The sequence below is a fragment of the Diabrotica virgifera genome, chromosome 10 (genome assembly GCF_917563875.1).
Source record: "Diabrotica virgifera virgifera chromosome 10, PGI_DIABVI_V3a".
In the NCBI taxonomy this organism is placed as follows: domain Eukaryota; kingdom Metazoa; phylum Arthropoda; class Insecta; order Coleoptera; family Chrysomelidae; genus Diabrotica; species Diabrotica virgifera.
In genome coordinates, this window is record NC_065452.1 from 66,338,602 (window position 1) to 66,357,209 (window position 18,608).

An 18,608-nucleotide genomic window follows, 5' to 3' on the forward strand; every position below is an offset into this window, starting at 1 on the left:
CATATCGTAACTGAAGAAACCTTAGCACAAAATACGAAGATTTAACCCAAGTCACTTAAATAAAATATTCTTCCTTACCGAGATACAGAGTGTTTTATTAAAAATGTTCTAAAATGATTTTAGCCCATGATTTAAGTACCTTTTAATATTTTTTGTTCAAACTTGACACACAGTTTACACATGCTAGGGTACTTTAACTAGTCTTAAAAGATAGTTTTCCGCTGTTACCAGAGGCGTGCTGTAGGGATATATACTTCCTTCTCGCCCCTTTTGCCCCTTACAATCTACGCCACTGTCGTAATAATCATTTCAGTTTGTTTTTTTTTATTTTTCGTTACTTTTTACGTAAATTTCATCGTTTGTCTCAATGCGATAGAGTAAGTAGTTTTCAAGTTATTTGCGTTTTAATGTAATGGATTCAATAAGATTATGTATTTTAAACACAATCTTATTGAATGTAGTTTAAAGTACACAGTCTTATGGAATCCATTATCTTTAAACGCAAATAACTTGAAAACTACTTACTTTATCGCAATGAGACAAAAGGATGATATTTATGTAAAAAGTATCGAGGAATCAAAAAAACATGCTGAAATGATTATTACGACAGTGGCGTAGATTGTGAGGGGGAAAAGAGGGCGAAAATGAAGTATATATCCCTACAGCACGTCTCTGGTAACAGCGGAAAAATAAGACTTTTAAGACTAGTTAAAGTACCCTAAGGGTAAGAACAGAACAAGTGGGTCGAGGTGGAGGTGTAGGTCGCGGTGGATTCTACTACTTAAGTCGCGGTCGATGTCGACAGCACATAGCAAGGAGGTCACCTGCGCTGTCAGTTGAGCTAGAACCAGTATCAAGTGAAGTAGTTTAATGAAATTTGAATGACAAAAGACTGCTTTTGCGATGTTGTGTCAGTCAAGTGATGATAGTGATGAAATGTCAGCTGTAAATAATCAGATCCTCCTTCATATTTCAAAAATTTACTGAATTTAATTACTTTAGAAATTCAAAAATAAACTGAATACAAAAAAGGGATTAAATAAAAGTATCAACTCAGATAACGCAGGTAATGACAACTTGGCTTCGAACGGACCAATCACAGGGAAGCATCCTTGTAGGCCGCGCAGTAGACATCCATGTAAAACAAACTCTTTTTATTTTCAAAAGCATCGATGTAAACCTCCTGGATGGCATCGCGCTAAACCTCCACCGCCACTTACCTGCTCTGTTCTCTTCCATTCACTACAATGTGTTTGTTTTACATGGATATCGACATCGACCGCGACCTCCACCTCCACCGCGACCCACTTGTTCTGTTCTTATCCTAACATGTGTAAACTGTGTGTCAAGTTTGAACAAAAAATATTAAAAGGTACTTGAACAATGGGCTAAAATCATTTTAGAATATTTGTAATAAAACACTCTGTATCTCGGTAAGGAGGAATATTTTATTTTAAGTGTTTTGGATTAAATCTTCGTATTTTGTGCTAAGGTTTCTCCAGTTACGATATGGACAATTGTTAATGAAACACTCTGTATAATTTTGCTTATCGAGACAGTTCCTTTTCTTTTTGGTTTAAAGTAGACCACAGTCCTCTCTGGAGAGCTCAAAAAAGTAAAAAGTATGTAAGAGGATGATGGTCTACCTCTGAAACCAAACAAAATATTAACTGCCTTTCATTTTTTGCAATATAAATTAATTTGTATCGAAAATCTTTCATTAACTGATTTATTTAATGACCACTAATTCAATATAATGGATCATGTTTCTTTAAAAATTACGTGACATTTTAGTGGGCACAAATTGTTCGCATGTAAGACACCCAAATAAGAGAATTTATTATTTCTTTCTTTGTCCAAATGTTTTAAAGTGATACTTATAGTATTTTTGTCAAAAAAATTTCTTGTGTGGGGAAAAACCTCCACCAAAAACATTCCTTTGTTCCGGGAGCAGGAGACATTTTGAAAATTTCATTTTGGCCCCCGCTTAGAAGTATTTGCCAACCCCTGCTGTATACTATCTTCTTCTTCTTTAAGTGCCGTGTCTGTATTTAGACGTTAGCCGTCATCATGTGTACAATTTCCTGAAATCTTTCTCTATCGGCTGCTGCGCGAAATTATTCTTCTGCTGTAGAGCTACACCATTGTCTAATATTACGCAGCCATGAAAGTTCCTTTCGACCAATCCATCTCTTTCCCTCCACTTTTCCGTGTATTATAAGGCGAAACAGATGGTATTTATACTAAATTCACAATCAAGATGCAGTAGAAATAAGCAAACCAAGACACTTCAATGTTACGAGGAGCACTCCCAAATTATGATTTTCAATGTATATACATTGTATAAATCTCAAATCATGATTTACAAAGTTTATACATTGTAAATCATGATTCGAGGGTGCTCCTCGTAACATTGAAGTGTCTTGGTTTTGTTTATTTCTACTGCATCTTGATTGTGAATTTAGTATAGGTCCTCAAATTATATGGCCTAAGTATTCTGTTTTTCTCCTCTTTATGATGCTTATGAGCAGATGTTCTGAATTCATCATTTGAAAAACATATTCATTGGAAGTGTGCGAAACCTACGATATATTTAGAATTCGTCGATAGCACCACAATTCGAATGCTTCTAATTTGTTTAGAATTGTGGTCTTTAAAGTCCATGTCTCACAACCATACAACAGGATAGACTACACGTAACATTTCAGGACCTTCTTGCGAATATTCATCGACAGGTTTCTGTTACATAAAACTGGTTTCCAGGTCATAAAAGCCTTACGTGATATTTCAATCCTGGTTATTATCTCTTCATTAGAGTCACAATTTACATTTAACCAGCTGTCAAGGTATTTGAAATGATTTACCCGTTCTATCTCCCCTCCATTAAGTGAAAGCAGACCTTGACCTATATTAATCTTTCCAACTGTCATCCACTTTGTCTTTGAAATGTTGATTTTAAGGCCTCTCCGATAACTTGCTTTATTGACTAGATTTAGTAGTGTCTGAAGATCTTGTAAATTTCTGCAAGAATGGCTGTATCTTCAGCGTATCTAATATTGTTGATTACTTCTCCGCCTAGTTTTACTCCCTCTTGTCTCTTATCCAAAGCCTCCCTAAAGATTTCTTCAGAGTACAGATTAAAAAGGGTGGGTGATAAAACACAACCCTGTCGTTCTCCACGTTTTATGGGTAGTTTTTCAGTACGAGTGTCTCCAATTTGGATAGAGGCTACTTGATTGTAATATGAGTATTTCAGTAGTCTTATATCGTAGTGGTCAAGTCCTGCTGCCCGCAGGCAATCGAAAAGTGTATCATGTTGTACTCGGTCGAATGCCTTCTCGAAGTCGATGAAACAAACATAAACGTTCTTTCGGAACTCACAACTTTTTTGTAAGAGAACGCGCATACAAAATAGTGCCTCTCTAGTTCCTATACCATTTCTAAATCCAAATTGCTTATTACCCATTTTACTTTCGCATAGAAGGAATACTCGGTTTTGTATAATACGTAAAGGTATCTTAAGTGTGTGACTCATCAAATTGATTAGTCTAAAATCGCTGCATTTGGTGGGCCTGCTTTTATTTGGTAATGTTATAAACAGTGACTCCAACCAATCATCTGGTATTTTCCTTCGTATTAAAGTTTAAGTATCTCAACAGGGATTTGATCTGGTCCAGGTGCTTTATTGTTTTTGGCTTGCTGTATTGCTTTTCTGACTTCCGAATTCAGTATACTGAGACCTCTGTCTAATTGGTTGTCACAGGTAGTATTTGGAGCATTTTCTCGAGAAGCATCGTCAAAAAGGTCACTGATGTATCTCTCCCATTGTTTGCACTGTTGTTCGTGATCACAAATTTTTCCGTCTGCGTTTTAAGTACGTGGAGTGTTCTTGTGGAGGTTGAAACTATCATGTTTTTTGAGGTCTTCTGTTTCTTTACATGAATTCTCGAGCCAGGATTCTTTGGCCCGTTTAATTTTTCTTTTTATGAGTTTGTTGTATACTATATAAGACTATGTTAAATCTAACTAAATTTCACTGTAACAACTCAAAAAACACTGCAAAATTCAAATTTCTTAAAAAATTAACCAAAAACATGCATATAAGTTGTAATCAAAATAAATTAAAATATCTAACCATGGATGACTAGTTAATGGGTTTTTATTTTTCAGGTTATGATTTGGTCCTCGCAGAAGATGAAGAAATGAACCGTATGGTAGAATCCATGAAACTTTTCGATTCTATTTGCAATAGTAAATGGTTCGTGACTACGTCTATAATCTTGTTTTTGAACAAAAAAGATCTATTTGAAGAAAAAATTGTACGCAGTCCGTTGACCATCTGTTTCCCAGAATATACAGGCCCTAATACTTACGAAGATGCTTCAGCATACATAAGAATGAAATTCGAAAATCTCAATAAACTTAAGGACCAGAAAGAAATATATACACATTTCACGTGCGCTACTAATACAACTAACATACAATTTGTGTTTGATGCAGTAACTGACGTCATTATAAAAAATAATCTGAAGGATTGTGGTCTTTTGATGTAGACTTAAACTGTTTTTACAGGATGTTTTATACAGGAGTGCCCAAAAACAAGTTTTATGAACTGTGTAACCTACCCTGTATATTGTGCAAAATTCCATCTAATCTTATATACTGTGGTGGAAGGTGTACCTACTAAACACCCTGAAAAAACTGCATCGAAATATGTATATAACTAAAAATTGATGGAAGAGTGAGTATGTATGCTGTAGATATACAGGGTTATATAAAAACAACTTTATTCAATTCTAAACGATATGAATTTTATTTGAAACTGGCAGCTCTTAAAATACTTAAAAGGTTGTTGATTTTTTTAACCTGTACTTGATGCGAGATTTGCTAAAAACTCCAGTGTTTTATCCATTATTTAAAGACTCCATGTACTTTACATTTGATTCAGAAAATATTCTCCTTATATATAGACAATAACGGAATGTGTTTCCTGAAAAGTGAGATTGAGGAGTGTTTGACATCGTTACTTAGGATAATCGGAAAACTTTCCTAACAGTACAGTAGTCCAGAGAAATAAGGTATTCCCGTTATTTTGACCAGGCCAGGTATCTGACAAATTTTTTGAGTTCTAGGAACTTTGATAACCTAAACCTTCACGTTTTTTGTCATGTATTATTACCTCTGATAATAATTCTAATGTTGATAGTTCTTTTTCAGTTGACAGCAGCGTAGTGTAGTTGTGCTCAAACGAAATGTTACGTGCTGTCAGTGCATTAGAGACTTGTGATGGACCAGGAATTACGTAAGGGAAATTGCTTATGGGTTGACTACTGGTTTCAGTATGCCTTTGCGAGTTACCTTAGAGTAACTTCAAAGTGTTTGGTAAAAGTGTGTTGTGAATTTTCCCTTTAGTGAAATGACCACTACGCAGACAATTTATGCAAAGTCGTAAACGTTTCGCTTCATTATGTCTTAATGACATGTCTAATTTAAGAAAATCAAGACAAGTGTAAATTAAGTGTTTCTGTTTACATAAAGAACAGTGGGGCGAAACATTATTGGTCGACAAGAAGTTTTTTGATTTGGAATTGCCCTTAGATGAAAATTTAGAACGAGATTTTTCCTCTTGATGATTAAGAGATTTTTGTGAAGTTTTTCCTGAAGAAACGATTGAATTTGAAGATTGAGTGGTTTGAACATGGCGTTTAGAACGATTGGTGTCAATAAAATCTCGCATAGCGTTAGTAATCTGGGAAAACGATGTTTGAAATGACATCCTTTCTATACAGTGGATAGTATTTGCGTTGGCAGTATATTTCTCATCAGAGGCCTCAATAAGTGATTGAGTCTTGTCAAAATTATCAAAAACTGAATTCTATCAAGTCTAAGTTGCAACTCTGTGAAGTTAATTTGATCTAAAGGATTGTTTTTGATAGAATTAAAATGTGTAGTGTAACGAATTAAGGATCCTCTGATTTTTACATATAGAGGAATACTGTACCTTTGATTTGCAAAAAATTAAGGACAAATTTTATTTTTTTCTTCGTTTGTTGATTATAACTTTAAAACTATTCATTTCCGAGAAAAGTTGCACTGACATAAAAGTTGCCTAATTAAATTTCCTACAATATAGGATTAGTTAAAAATTTTAAAAATTGTCACCCTTGTTGCAAAATAGCAATAATTGCGAAAAAAAACATAAAAAACAAGTATTTTCATTTTACGATTTTCAACCATTTATGCTACACTTACGACCTTCATACTTCACCCTGAAAAACTTTATGATATAATAAAACAAAACTGTAAATTTCATTAAGGTCGGTTCAATAAATTTTGCAAAATAAATTTTGCAATCCAGCTTTCGCAAAAAAATTCATTTTTTTTTTCAAAATGTTGCAGGACTGAACATAAAGCAGACAGCAAGTTGATTTTTTTACATATAGAGGAATACTGAACCTTTGATTTGCAATTTGCAAAATTAAAATCGGTTAACTACCACGGCGTCAGGAATTTTTTTAAATAAACATTAATTTTTGGTGCTACGCGCAGGACAGCGGATAAGTTTGCTCGGATTGGGCATTCCAATGACCTTTGATAATAATTGATAAATTTTAATTTTTAGTACATTTCGATATAAATAAATTTGTTTATTGCAAAATAAAAACACATACTCTGTCCTTCGAAATTAGTTTTTTTAGCAAAAACTTTCTTTGTTCATATATTTTAACTTAGAGAATAAAAGTTTATTATTTTTAAACATATGCAATTGTTTAAACAATATTTCACAAACAATAATCAAATTAGTTTGATTTTTGCGGAATTAAAATATTAAATTAGAACAAAATATAGAGTATTAAGAAAATAGTATATTAGATATAGATTGGAAGAAATTTTGGTGGAAATCAAGTTGTGTGAATCGAACACCGCTGTCCTGCGCGTAGCACCAAAAATTTATGTTTATTTAAAAAAAATCATGACGCCGTGGTAGTAAACCGATTTTAATTTTGCAAATTGTAAATCAAAGGTACAGTGTTCTTCTATATGTAAAAAAATTTCAACTTATCTGCTTAATTTTCAGTCCTGCAACATTTTTGAAAAAATGAATTTTTTTGCGAAAGCTGGATTACAAAATTTATTTTGCAAAATCTATTGAACCGATCTTAATGAAATTTACAGTACTGTTTTATTATATCCTAAAGTTTTTCTGGGTAAAACATTAAAGTCCTAAGTGTAGCACAAATGTTTAAAAAACGTGAAATGCAAATACTTGTTTTTTTTTATGTTTTTTTCGCAATTATTGCTATTTTGCAACAAGGGTGACAATTTTTAAAATATTTAACCAATCCTATGTTGTAGGAAATTTAATTACGCAACTTTTATATCTGTACAACTTTTCTTGGAACTGAATACTTAAAAAGTTATAATCAAAAAACGAAGAAAAAAATCAATTTTTCCTTCATTTTTTGACATTTTAATTATTTAAACAATGTTACGAACCTTTTTTGAGTGGGAGGATAACTCAATTATTATTATATGAGTTAATTCCAAGCAATTTCTGCAAAAAAATATGAGTCACCTCTCAACGTCCATCTCAAAACAGATGCGCCCTGGACTAGTAGTGGTATGGCAAAACTTGATATGTCCGATTTTTGTCAAGATTAGATTATTTGTTTGATATGTTACTTAGTAACATTTCTTCAAGTTTGCAGAGATTGGTATGTCTGTAGTGAAGGTAAAATCGTTAAAAATGAGAATGAAATATATTATGATATGTCCGCTGTGGTACTTTTAGTTACGGCAGAACTTTACAGTGATTGATATGTCGATTTACTTTACATCTTTGGGTGGGCAAAACATGATATGTATTCTGTATATTATGTGTGTATTCTAAAGAAAATCATTAAAAAAAGATATTCACTACACAATTATCTAACACCAGTTAATAAATTTCGTTACACCGGTAAGTTGAAAATCACATTGACAACGCTTTGAAAATATCAAGTATTTAGAGGCTCTTTCAAACTTTCAAAATGTTCTGCTGAAAAATTAAGTTACGTGGACATATCAACTATTGCCATAACGCTACAGAAAAATCGTTTCCATTCTGTGTTTTTTCGTAGCACTCTTCCTATTTTCTCTGTTGTATCCTTTACATAAAGTAGGACATTGAATTTAATTGAAGAAAACTACAAAATGTGTCAGAACAAGTCAAATATAATGTACATGGGGTTTTTAATAGAAATAATAGTTATGTTCCTTTTCGTAAAGCTGGATACAATACTAAATTTTATTAGGTGTACTTCAGGTGATGTTTCATAAGTTACTACAAATTTCAAGCTGCAGTTTAGAGTATGTGTTTTTTTAGAGGTTTTTAATATGTTGTATTGATAATACAAGAATAATAATAGCACAGTTAAATACATCTAAACATACTAAGGTATTATAATACTAATATAAAACTATAATAGTTAAAACAGAAATCAGTCAGAATGCGCAACAAATTGGCGGTTTGGTATTAGTGTTTAAGAAATTCGAGTAGCCGCTTTAAAGATAAGTACATGCGGGTAATTTAACATCCCATTAACCATTATAATTAGTCATTTTAGAACTTACAGTAAACACTTGCATATTAGTACAGTTTAAATAATTAGACGATAAATATTAACCAACAGAAATTCAACTTTTTTCTACTTTTAAGGACAAAAAGCAAGTTCATTGACGGAACTGAATTCAAAATTATTTTGCACATCATATTTTAAACATTTAACTCTCTTTTTTGTTGGTAAGAAAGTTAATTTGTCTGGACTAAATTACGGTTCTTTTGATATCCGAAAAGACTTGGTATTTACACAATGTTGCCAAACTGAATTTTGTTATATATATATATATAGTGACGAAAGCTTTCTAGATCCTATTTCTTTGGAGTATGAGTCCCTTTTGCTTATGTTATCTTCTTAACGATTTTCTCCATTTTTTCCTGTCTCTAGTTTTTCCCGCCATTCTCTGACTCATGCGTTTTTTAAGTCTTCTTCAACTTCTTGCCACCATTTTGATCTTGGTCTTCCTCTTTTCTTTCTTCCTCCTGGATTCCATTCCATCATAGCATAGGTCACTGCTTCATCTCCTGCCCGCCAGATCTAACTCTACATTGCTTTATTTTGGTCACGATATCTTTTTTAAGTACTTTCCTAATCTCTGCATTTGTTCGGCTTCTATATTCATTTTGCTGTTCTATTGGTCCCAGTATGGTTCTCATGATCTTTCTCTCCACTATTCTTAAGTTTTTTCATCTTTTTTAGTCATCGTAATTGTTTCTGCTGCGTATAATAATATTGGTCTAATTATGGTGTTATACATTCTCATCTTGGTTTTCGCAGTCAGTATTTTGCTTTTAAGGAGTGTTTTATTTGCAAAATAAGCTTTATTCGCTGCCAATGTTTTTTTTATTTCTGGTGTTCTTTCACCCGTTTTGCTTATTGTCACTCCCAGGTATTTGAAATGTTCTACATCTTCAAACTCTGAATTTCCTATTTTGGTTTTACCTTTTATTGCTGTTTTCCCTAGTCTTAATATTTTTGTCTTTTTTTCATTAATCTGAGTCCCATTGTCTCCCCTTTCTCTTTTATTTCTTCTAGCATTTCTTTTATTATGTTTCTATTCTTTGCAACAATAAGAATGTTATCTGCGTAGGCGATTATTTGTCCACCTCTTGTTCTTAGGTTCCCTTTGTTTATATTTCGTAGTACATATTCTAAAGCTAGATTAAACAGTGTTGTGGATAAACCATCTCCTTGTTTCATTCCTTTATTTATAATGAATTCATCTGTCTCGCCTCTTTGCGTCTTTATGCTAATTTTGGTAGTTTTCATTGTCATATTTATTGATTTTCTGAGTTTTGTAGAATTTTTAATTTTTCCAGGGCAATCATTAGTTCTTTTCTCTTAATCGAATCAAATGCCTGTTTGAAGTCGATGAACAGCTTTTCTAATTCATTTGCTTTTTCCATTATTTGTTTTATCATGTGTATAGCATCTATTGTCGATCTTCCTTCTGTGAATCCACATTGGTATTGTCCCACTCTCTTCTTCGTGATCTTTGACAATCTTTTTCTTATTATCGAAGTCAATATTTTATACGTTGTGCTTAGTAGTGTTTTTCCTCTATAATTTTCACAAATTTGTTGGTCTCCCTTTTATGTATTGTTATTACCTGCCCTATCTCCCAGTCCGCCTTCTCTTCCTTCCATATATTTTTCAATAGTGATAGTATTTTTTCCTTCAGTTCCTTTTCTCCATATTTTATAAGTTCCATGTTAATTTCGTCTTTTCCTTAAACTTTTCCATTTTTTACTTCTCTCTACTTCCTCGAGTTAATCTATTGTTGGCTCTTTTGAGACTCGATATGTATTTCGTCTGCTTCTTCGTCCACCGTGTCGTCTTCCTCGTGCATTTCTTCTCCATTGTATTCCTCCGTCAAGACTTCTCTATATTGATCTGCCCATACCTGCTTATATTCATTGTCTTCCAATATGACTATTCCCTCTTTATTTTTTATTCCGTTTGTTTTACCTTTGTGTTTTTTGGTTTGTTCTATAATATTTTTATAGAAATGTTTCGTGTTTCTATTTGTTCTTTCCTGTTCTATTTCTTGCATCTTTTCATCTGCCCATCTTCTTTTATCTTATAATTTTTTTAGCGTCCTTTCTTAATTTTTCATAACTTTCTGTCTTCCTCTTTATCCGTTCTCAGCCATTTAATTCTATTCCCTCTTTATTTTTTATTCCGTTTGTTTTACCTTTGTGTTTTTTGGTATGTTCTATAATATTTTTATAGAAATGTTTCGTGTTTCTATTTGTTCTTTCCTGTTCTATTTCTTGCATCTTTTCATCTGCCCATCTTCTTTTATTTTGTCTTATAATTTTTTTAGCGTCCTTTCTTAATTTTTCATAACTTTCTGTCTTCCTCTTTATCCGTTCTCAGCCATTTAATTCTTGCTTGTACCTTTTTTGCTCTTAGTTCTTTACATTCGTTGTTATACCATTCGTTTTTTGCAATGATTCGGCATGAGCCACATTCGAAATATGGCAACACAAGAAATCGATGAGGGACGACTTTTGTTTTGCGTTTAGCGTAGTAACTTTTTTAGATGAGATCGGAGAGCAGCAAGAAATAAACATATCAATCGTTGTAGTAGTAGTTGTCCTCTCATTCGGCGTCTTCTTGTCCACTGTCGGACTCAGTAGACGTTGTGTCGCTGCTAGAAGACGAATCATCCCCATCCAAACGGCCGGCTCGGCTTCTCTTGCTACCTGAACTCGCCTGCCTCTCAGTTGTCGCCTCTGATTTGGTCTTTGCTGTTGTTCTGGCTGTTTCTGCTGCTGCGTCCTTTCGTCTATCAATTCTCTTCTATGGTTCTGTACTTGTGCATCTCCTAGTACTGTCTACTGCCTACTGTTTTCCATGGAACCCGAGAATACCCAACAACTTCCATTCTTAGATGTGTTGGTTATAAAAAAAGAAGACGAAAGCAGAGGATATACAGGATACCGAAATCCAACCCATACTAACAGATATTTACACCATAATCCTGAACAATTAAATTCGGTAATAAAAACCAATCACAAGATCTGAAAAACTGACAGATGAGAACGAGGAAATGTACAAAATCAAAACAGCTTTAAAAAAAGTGGCTTCTTCACGTCTAGGTACTATTGAAAAGGCACAGAATTCCCGTGGACTGACCGAGTCGCAAATGAGAAGGTCCTCAGAAGAATAAAGAAAGGTACTGACCACCATCAAGTCTCGAACGTTACAATACTTCGGGACACATAATGCGAAATGAATCCAGATATGCCGTCCTGCAAGGAAAAATATTTGGAAAGCGAGGGCCAGGAAGAAGAAGAATATCCTGGTTAAAGAACCTCACAACCTGGTTCAACACAACATCTGTGCAGCTTTTCCGCACTAGATTGCCATGATGATAGACACATTAAGAAGAAGAATGAGAGAAATTTCGGATACAATTCTTCTCTTCTTCTTGAATACAATTCAAAAGCCTATAAAACAGAAGCTGTTGACGTTTTTAAAATATCTTCGTTATTATGTGCATATGTATTTATTATTGAGTGACGTCAGCTTATGCGTAGATTTTAGGGTAAAAGTAAATACTTCAGAATAACATTGCCGAATTTGTAGAAGAAAATTATTCCTTTATAAGCATGCTTTGAACTGAGAAATATTTGCCTATCTTCTTACAAAATGTTTGAATAACAAAACTCACCACAAATTCTGGGCTGTAGCTTGAATATCTGTACATCTTTTATATGTACATACTAGTTATATTACATATGAGTAGTACATAGTACATATGTAGTGATCAACTAAATTGTTTAAAGATTAACTATTTTGTACCAGATTATGTCTATTTTTAATAAGTTTTTACAGGTTCTTTCATTATTTGGTATAAAGAGTATCTTTAGAGTTCGTATTGAATTTGTTTATTTTGTATTTTTACTTGAATGGGACATTTAAATTAATTTGTGACCTATCTCTCTTAATTTCCTGTGATGTTTCCTTGAAGTACAGTTTTGCTCTCTGTTTTAGTAGTACTTAGTTTTGTGAAGCCATATACATTTTTTGTATTAGATATCATTCCGAGAAAAAGACTTGCGATAACTATATCTGCCACATTGCAGTATTTAAATTTTGATACAATTTTACATTTGGAAGAAATAGACTTTTTTCTATTTATTGTATTATAATGTAAAGAGATTATATAGTCGAATGGATGTAGGATTTAAAAATTTCCTCAGATGCCATAAAAAAATAATTTTTTAACAATATACAGTACAATGTGCCTTCCTGTAGAGTATATTTTGACCACCACTATATGAAAAAATGCCTAGAACAAACCGCCTACTTTGAATGCTGTGACAATAATACTTCCTAATGTTTATAGCATTATGGGATCTCTTTGTTGACTGTACTTATCACGTTTTATGCATCTGTAGAATACACAGTGCTTTGGTAATTTATTACCATGCATTTTTTCATACAGTGAGGTTTTGTGTCATTAGGTTGAAGTGATACCAAAACGTAACCTTATATTTTTAAAAATACATATCTAAATTTGAAGTAGTCATATTGTCAATTCTATGCTTATTAATTTGTACCAAATTTAATTATTGTACACTTCTATTGTATTAAAGCTATGGAACCTTTAGCTTGATAAAGAAAAATTTGGCGATTCTCTTTGATATTTTCAGCTGGAAAGTTTCTGTCTTGGAAAGAATAAGGACTATTTTATCAACACACTAACATATGAAAAATTTAAATTCCGTTCATGGATGAAGTACAGAACTTCCGTTCATGGATGAAGCCATTAAAGACATTGGAGGCATTTACTTTATCATGTCCAAACATGTCATTCATATAATTTAGGCCGAGTAGCGGGCTACGTCTGTTCCATATTTGTTGGCGAGCCATAAATCTTTAAGGATACACCGATGTGGACAGTTTCTGCATATAAGATGTTCTGTATTGTGCATTTCTCCACAGTCATAGTTTACCTCATCTCAGTCTATTTTCCCCCATTTTGTCATGTTTGATTTTACTGGAGCGACCCCCTTCTTATCCTATTTAAAGTCTAGAAATTCGTCGATCCATTCAACATGGGAAAGAGGAAAATATTCGGGCGGTTGATCCTGCACTGTTCCAGGAAGCTTTTCCTGGATTTTAGTCGCTTTCGTGGAGTTCCAGCTCTGTATAGGGCATTCTGCTCATCCGCGATTTAATTTTCTCTATGTGATCTGCTACATTTCTGCATGTTGAGGAATCTGCAAAACTCTCTGCTTTATATAGATTTGAGACTGGCGTCGGTTTCATGCATCCCGTTACTATTCTTATGTCTCATTAAGTACCCTTTCAGACTAAGACACTGGTGTCTGACACCGGTGTCCACGACTGGTGTTCAATTGCACCCAAGCATTGTTGAGCCACTAAAATCAGCCAGACACTCAAAGTGGCTCGTCTGTAGTCGTTCATTTAAAACAATGCTTTGCTGCCGGTGGCGGACACCAGTGCCTTAGTCGGAAAGGGTACTTAGCGCATCAACTTGCACGAAAGCAACCCCTGTTATAAATTTTTCTTCTAAGCCCCCCTCAATGTGTTTTGTTAGTGCGCTGTAAGATTTGCAGGGTCTGAATCATCCTTGTTGTGGGTTTCATATAGTTTAAAGAAGTAACAATACTGGGATTTTCTCCGTGATTTTGGAATTTCGCAGGCTTTACTGTGTTATAAAGTTGCAAGATCCATGTTTTTGTTCCTTGGCCTAGGTGCTTTTATTTGCTCGCTGCATATATCATCCACACCTGCAGCTTTACTGTTTTATAACGATTCAGTCTTCTTCTAGTGTCTTTATAATGGTTCTTACTTCTTCCATTCACAAGGAGTTGAGGAGCTATTTGGTTTGATGTAAACTTGCAAGATGATTTATGTTCCTTAGGATCACTGCTAAGTTTTTTAACAAAGTTACATGCTATTTTGCTACTATGTCTCATGTCCATTTCTCCAGGGCTTCGATCCACTTTTCCTTTCTGGCTTCGATCCACTTTTCCTTTCTGGCTTCCCAGTATTCACTGGACATCCATTGTCCTCTACTTCCCCTGGGGATAACTGTCCTAGACACATTTCTTTATTAATTCTACAAATTTTTCGTAGTTTTCTGATTTTGGTTCAAGACGTAGCAGATCGAAATCTAGCATGTCTGCATTCTTTTCCCAATTTGCCTGTTTGAAGTTAAATCTGAATTTGATAACTTGTGGTCTAATAATCAGAAAGATGTTTATACTAATTGGTCTGTGCTGAGTTTTTTGTATGGGACCATATATTACTTTGGTACATCGATCTTCGATGTTAGTACTTGGAAAACATATCCGGGTTATATCCTCTTTTCCAAACTTAGGATTAGAGGCGTAGACTCGAATGCAAAGTTAGAAATTGTAGGAAGTAAATTTAGAATTTTTCTATATATCGTCCATACCATTTCCAACTATCGAATGTGAAAAATCGGGTTTTTCAGATTCGATACCATGTCCTCACATTATACGTGGTACATCTTGTGGCAAATTCTCGTTATTGTAGCTTGATTAGGAGCGCGGGAACTATGCTGTTTAAACTATCGAATATGAACATTTTTCCATTTGGTTTCAGGCAAACTGACGAAAATGGTATACTCGATACTTTTGTTTTGTATAAATATAACTAAAGGTATATTTTTGTACAACGCTAAATATCGAATGTGTCACATTCGTTAGTTTGTGTTGTAATTTATTCAATAGTTATTCAATTATAATCTTTAAACTGTCGAAAATGCTAAACTGCTGAGAAGAACAAAATGCACGTGTTTACAATTTGTGCGAATTTTTTTTCAGTATCGCTTCCAAGAAATTCTTGTGAGGCAGTCTATGATTTCATTTTAACGGATTTTCATTATTTGACTATACAGTTTTCGCTATTATACATTCGCTACTTTGAAACATCGGACCGAAACAAATATTTGATTAATACAAAAAGCAAAGTGACGAATGTGATTTTTTGGAAAGAAAAAAATGATAAGCAGTTCAAATTTGTTATCAATCTAACAAGGAATTAAACATTACATACAAAAAATATAAAAATTTTCCCATTCGTCAATGCGTGATTTAGGAGTCTAAAAAAGAGTTATTTTGCTCTCCTGACAAGTACCACTTTTCACATTCGATAGTTGGAAATGGCAGGGACGAATATGGAGTATTAGTCAGAATTATTGTAATTAGTTTGTTAGTTACAAATGTATATTTGAAATGGATTTTAAAATATGGCTACTTTGAAATATCCTTATAATTCAAGTTATGTATTGCTTCATCCTATTAAAGGTGTTTTAATCCATGTCATCAAGATATCACAAACTCATCGACGAAAATACCTGATTTTGGTTAGAATTATTGGAATAATAAGTTTTGTTTATTAATTGAGTTATATTCAGTGGCGGATACAGCATCGTTAAGAGGGAGGGCCGATTGGCTAAATTTCTATAAATTAAATGAATGTTTTTATAATCTTTATATGTACACAATTAAAAGAAAATTAAATCACTTGGTTGCGCGCCGCCTTGATCCGCCACTGGTTATATTGAAGTAGCATGTAACATTTTTATGAATAATTTATCTAGATTGCTGTGATAGCGAAATATACATCTTAACATCATATTAAAATATCTTCGGTAATTCGTTAATTTAAATTTGAAAATTGGTTTCGTTATAATATAAAATTATGATACAAATGAACAGATTTGTAGTCATATTGAACCTAGAAGTGGCTAGAACAGCAAACTTATTCACCTTATCGTTTTCATCCTGACGCTGCAATATAGTCAAAAATATACCAAAGGTACTTGAAACGGTAATTTAAATTGTTTAGGGAAAGTGAGTTTGTGATTTCTACTTATTTATTGTTTGATTGATTATTTTGACTGTTTAAAACTGGAGACGTATATAAAATAGATGTTAACATATTATAAGATTATAGCCGAACGTTACGCATAAATATGTGTTACATTGAATGTACTTCATATATATTTACTTATTTTTTTAATTACATAATATTAAATGAGAATTCTACACCTAGTTTTTAAATGTATAAATTATATATTTTGTATGATACTTAATAAAGTCCTTATTAGTAACGTCTTTTAGTTTTCATTAATGGTATCAGTAATTTAGTTTCATAATACGAGCCCTAACAACTATATGTTGGAACAAGCAGTTATTTTGCAAATAAAATATCAATTTACCGAAATTCTTTTGTTTAATTTTTTTAATTGTAGATATGCAATTAACAACATTTCTTTTGGTGGGTAAAATTATTTTTACAATTTAATTATATATTTTATGTTGATTACTACTTAACTAATTGTTGGATAATCGAAAAATGCTGACAACTAAATATTGGAACAAGCAGTTTTTAACAAATTAAAATAAAAATTAATAAGACGTAACGTCACCCTTAGCTTGAATGACAGCCTGAACTCTATTAGGCATTATCAACTAGTTTAGTATCAACTAGGCCTTCACAGAATTCAGGGGTGAAACTATCCCATATTTCTTGCAATTTAGTATGTAGTTGTGGCAAAGTACGCTGAGGGTTATTTCTTAGGTGTTGTTTCATTTTGCGCCAAAGTGTCTATTGGATTAACTTCCGGGCTACTAAAACTTTAATGTTATGTTCTCCCATCCATTTTTTGGTAGATTTAGCCATATGTTATGGATATAATGTTGCCGCACTTGGTAAAAATGAATGTTCAAGGATATCTTGATATTTGGCTGCGTTTAGTATGCATTCAATAAAAGGTAAAGTTCTCATCCCTTTGGCCGGCATACAACCCCACACCATGATGCCCTGTGGAAACTTTACAGTCCTTTTTAGACAATCTTAATGGAATGCTTTCGTCGCTATAGATAACTTTGTTCCAGTAAAGTTTGGTCCACGAAAATTTTGATTTGGTCCAAATATAACGATTCCTTTTCTGAGTTTCCGTCAATAATGGTTTTTCTTTGTCCTATTCGAGTAAATAAAAAAATGAGACAATTTATATCGCAAATAAGAACCTATCAAACATACCTTATAAAAACTAAGACTGCTATTGTCGATATATTTGCGACAGCATTATCTGGAAACATTCATCCCAGTTTTTCTATTCCATCTAGCAGTTACTTCTCGTAGTGTATTTCTTCTTCCCAACTTACACATTTTGATTAACATTTAACTACACGCGCTGGCGTATTTTGTACGCCAGATATAAGAATTCCACTGCAAATATATTTAAAAATTTAATTTTTTACCTTGTTTATCTATCTAACCCAGCGTTTCCCAACCGGTGGGCCGCGAGCAGATTTCAGGTGGGTCGCGGCGTGGCTCTTATAGTAGCTGAGTGAAGTACAGAATAGCGTATCATCATGGGCGAGGGATGGGTTGCGAATATGAAAAAACATCAGAAGGTGGGTCGCCAGACATAAATGGTTGGGAACCACTGATCTAACCTATGACTGGAATGTACTTTACAATTGGTTTTAGTTTCGTTATAATCGGCGTTCTGAGAAGATCGTAATTACCATTTTATTATTTGTTGTTTCCGGTGGTGTACAAAATACGCCACAATTGTAGTAATTTAAATACATCTTTCAATTGTGTTTTTAGTCATTATGGCACTAAATATATTTTTCTTTATAAACAATATTTTTCTCATGTAAAAAATCATATTTAAAAAATTTCTTATTAGTAATTTTATTTTTCTATTCCAGCTAGAAATCCCAATTCACTTACTGAGAAAGAACTTTGAGCATTCGCTGATGCCAAATAAGGTTTATAACAAACAACTAAGTGTATTTTTCAAAAAGAAAACAAAACCACTGCTTTTAAGTGTATTCTCTTGTGGTTTATAAAGTACCCCACGCGTGTACTTATACTTGATGAGCGGGGAGTTAAAGGTTACATGTCTTACGCTCCTTTGACAAACAGTTTTTGAACGGCCTGAGCTTTTGCCGCGAACATCAATACTGGCAGTTTCACCAT

The 18,608-nt window shown here is 33.3% G+C and overlaps 1 protein-coding gene across 1 annotated transcript in view; it reads left to right on the forward strand.

The window, feature by feature from the left end:
* Positions 1-16,722, forward strand: part of LOC126878464 (guanine nucleotide-binding protein G(i) subunit alpha) — a 67,451-nt gene extending 50,729 nt beyond the window's left edge. Inside the window, exon 5 of the mRNA XM_050641204.1 lies at positions 4,171-16,722. Coding sequence (XP_050497161.1) covers positions 4,171-4,553 — 383 coding nt within the window. The 3' untranslated portion in view covers positions 4,554-16,722. The remainder of the gene's footprint in view (positions 1-4,170) is intronic.
* Positions 16,723-18,608: the final 1,886 nt, after the last annotated feature.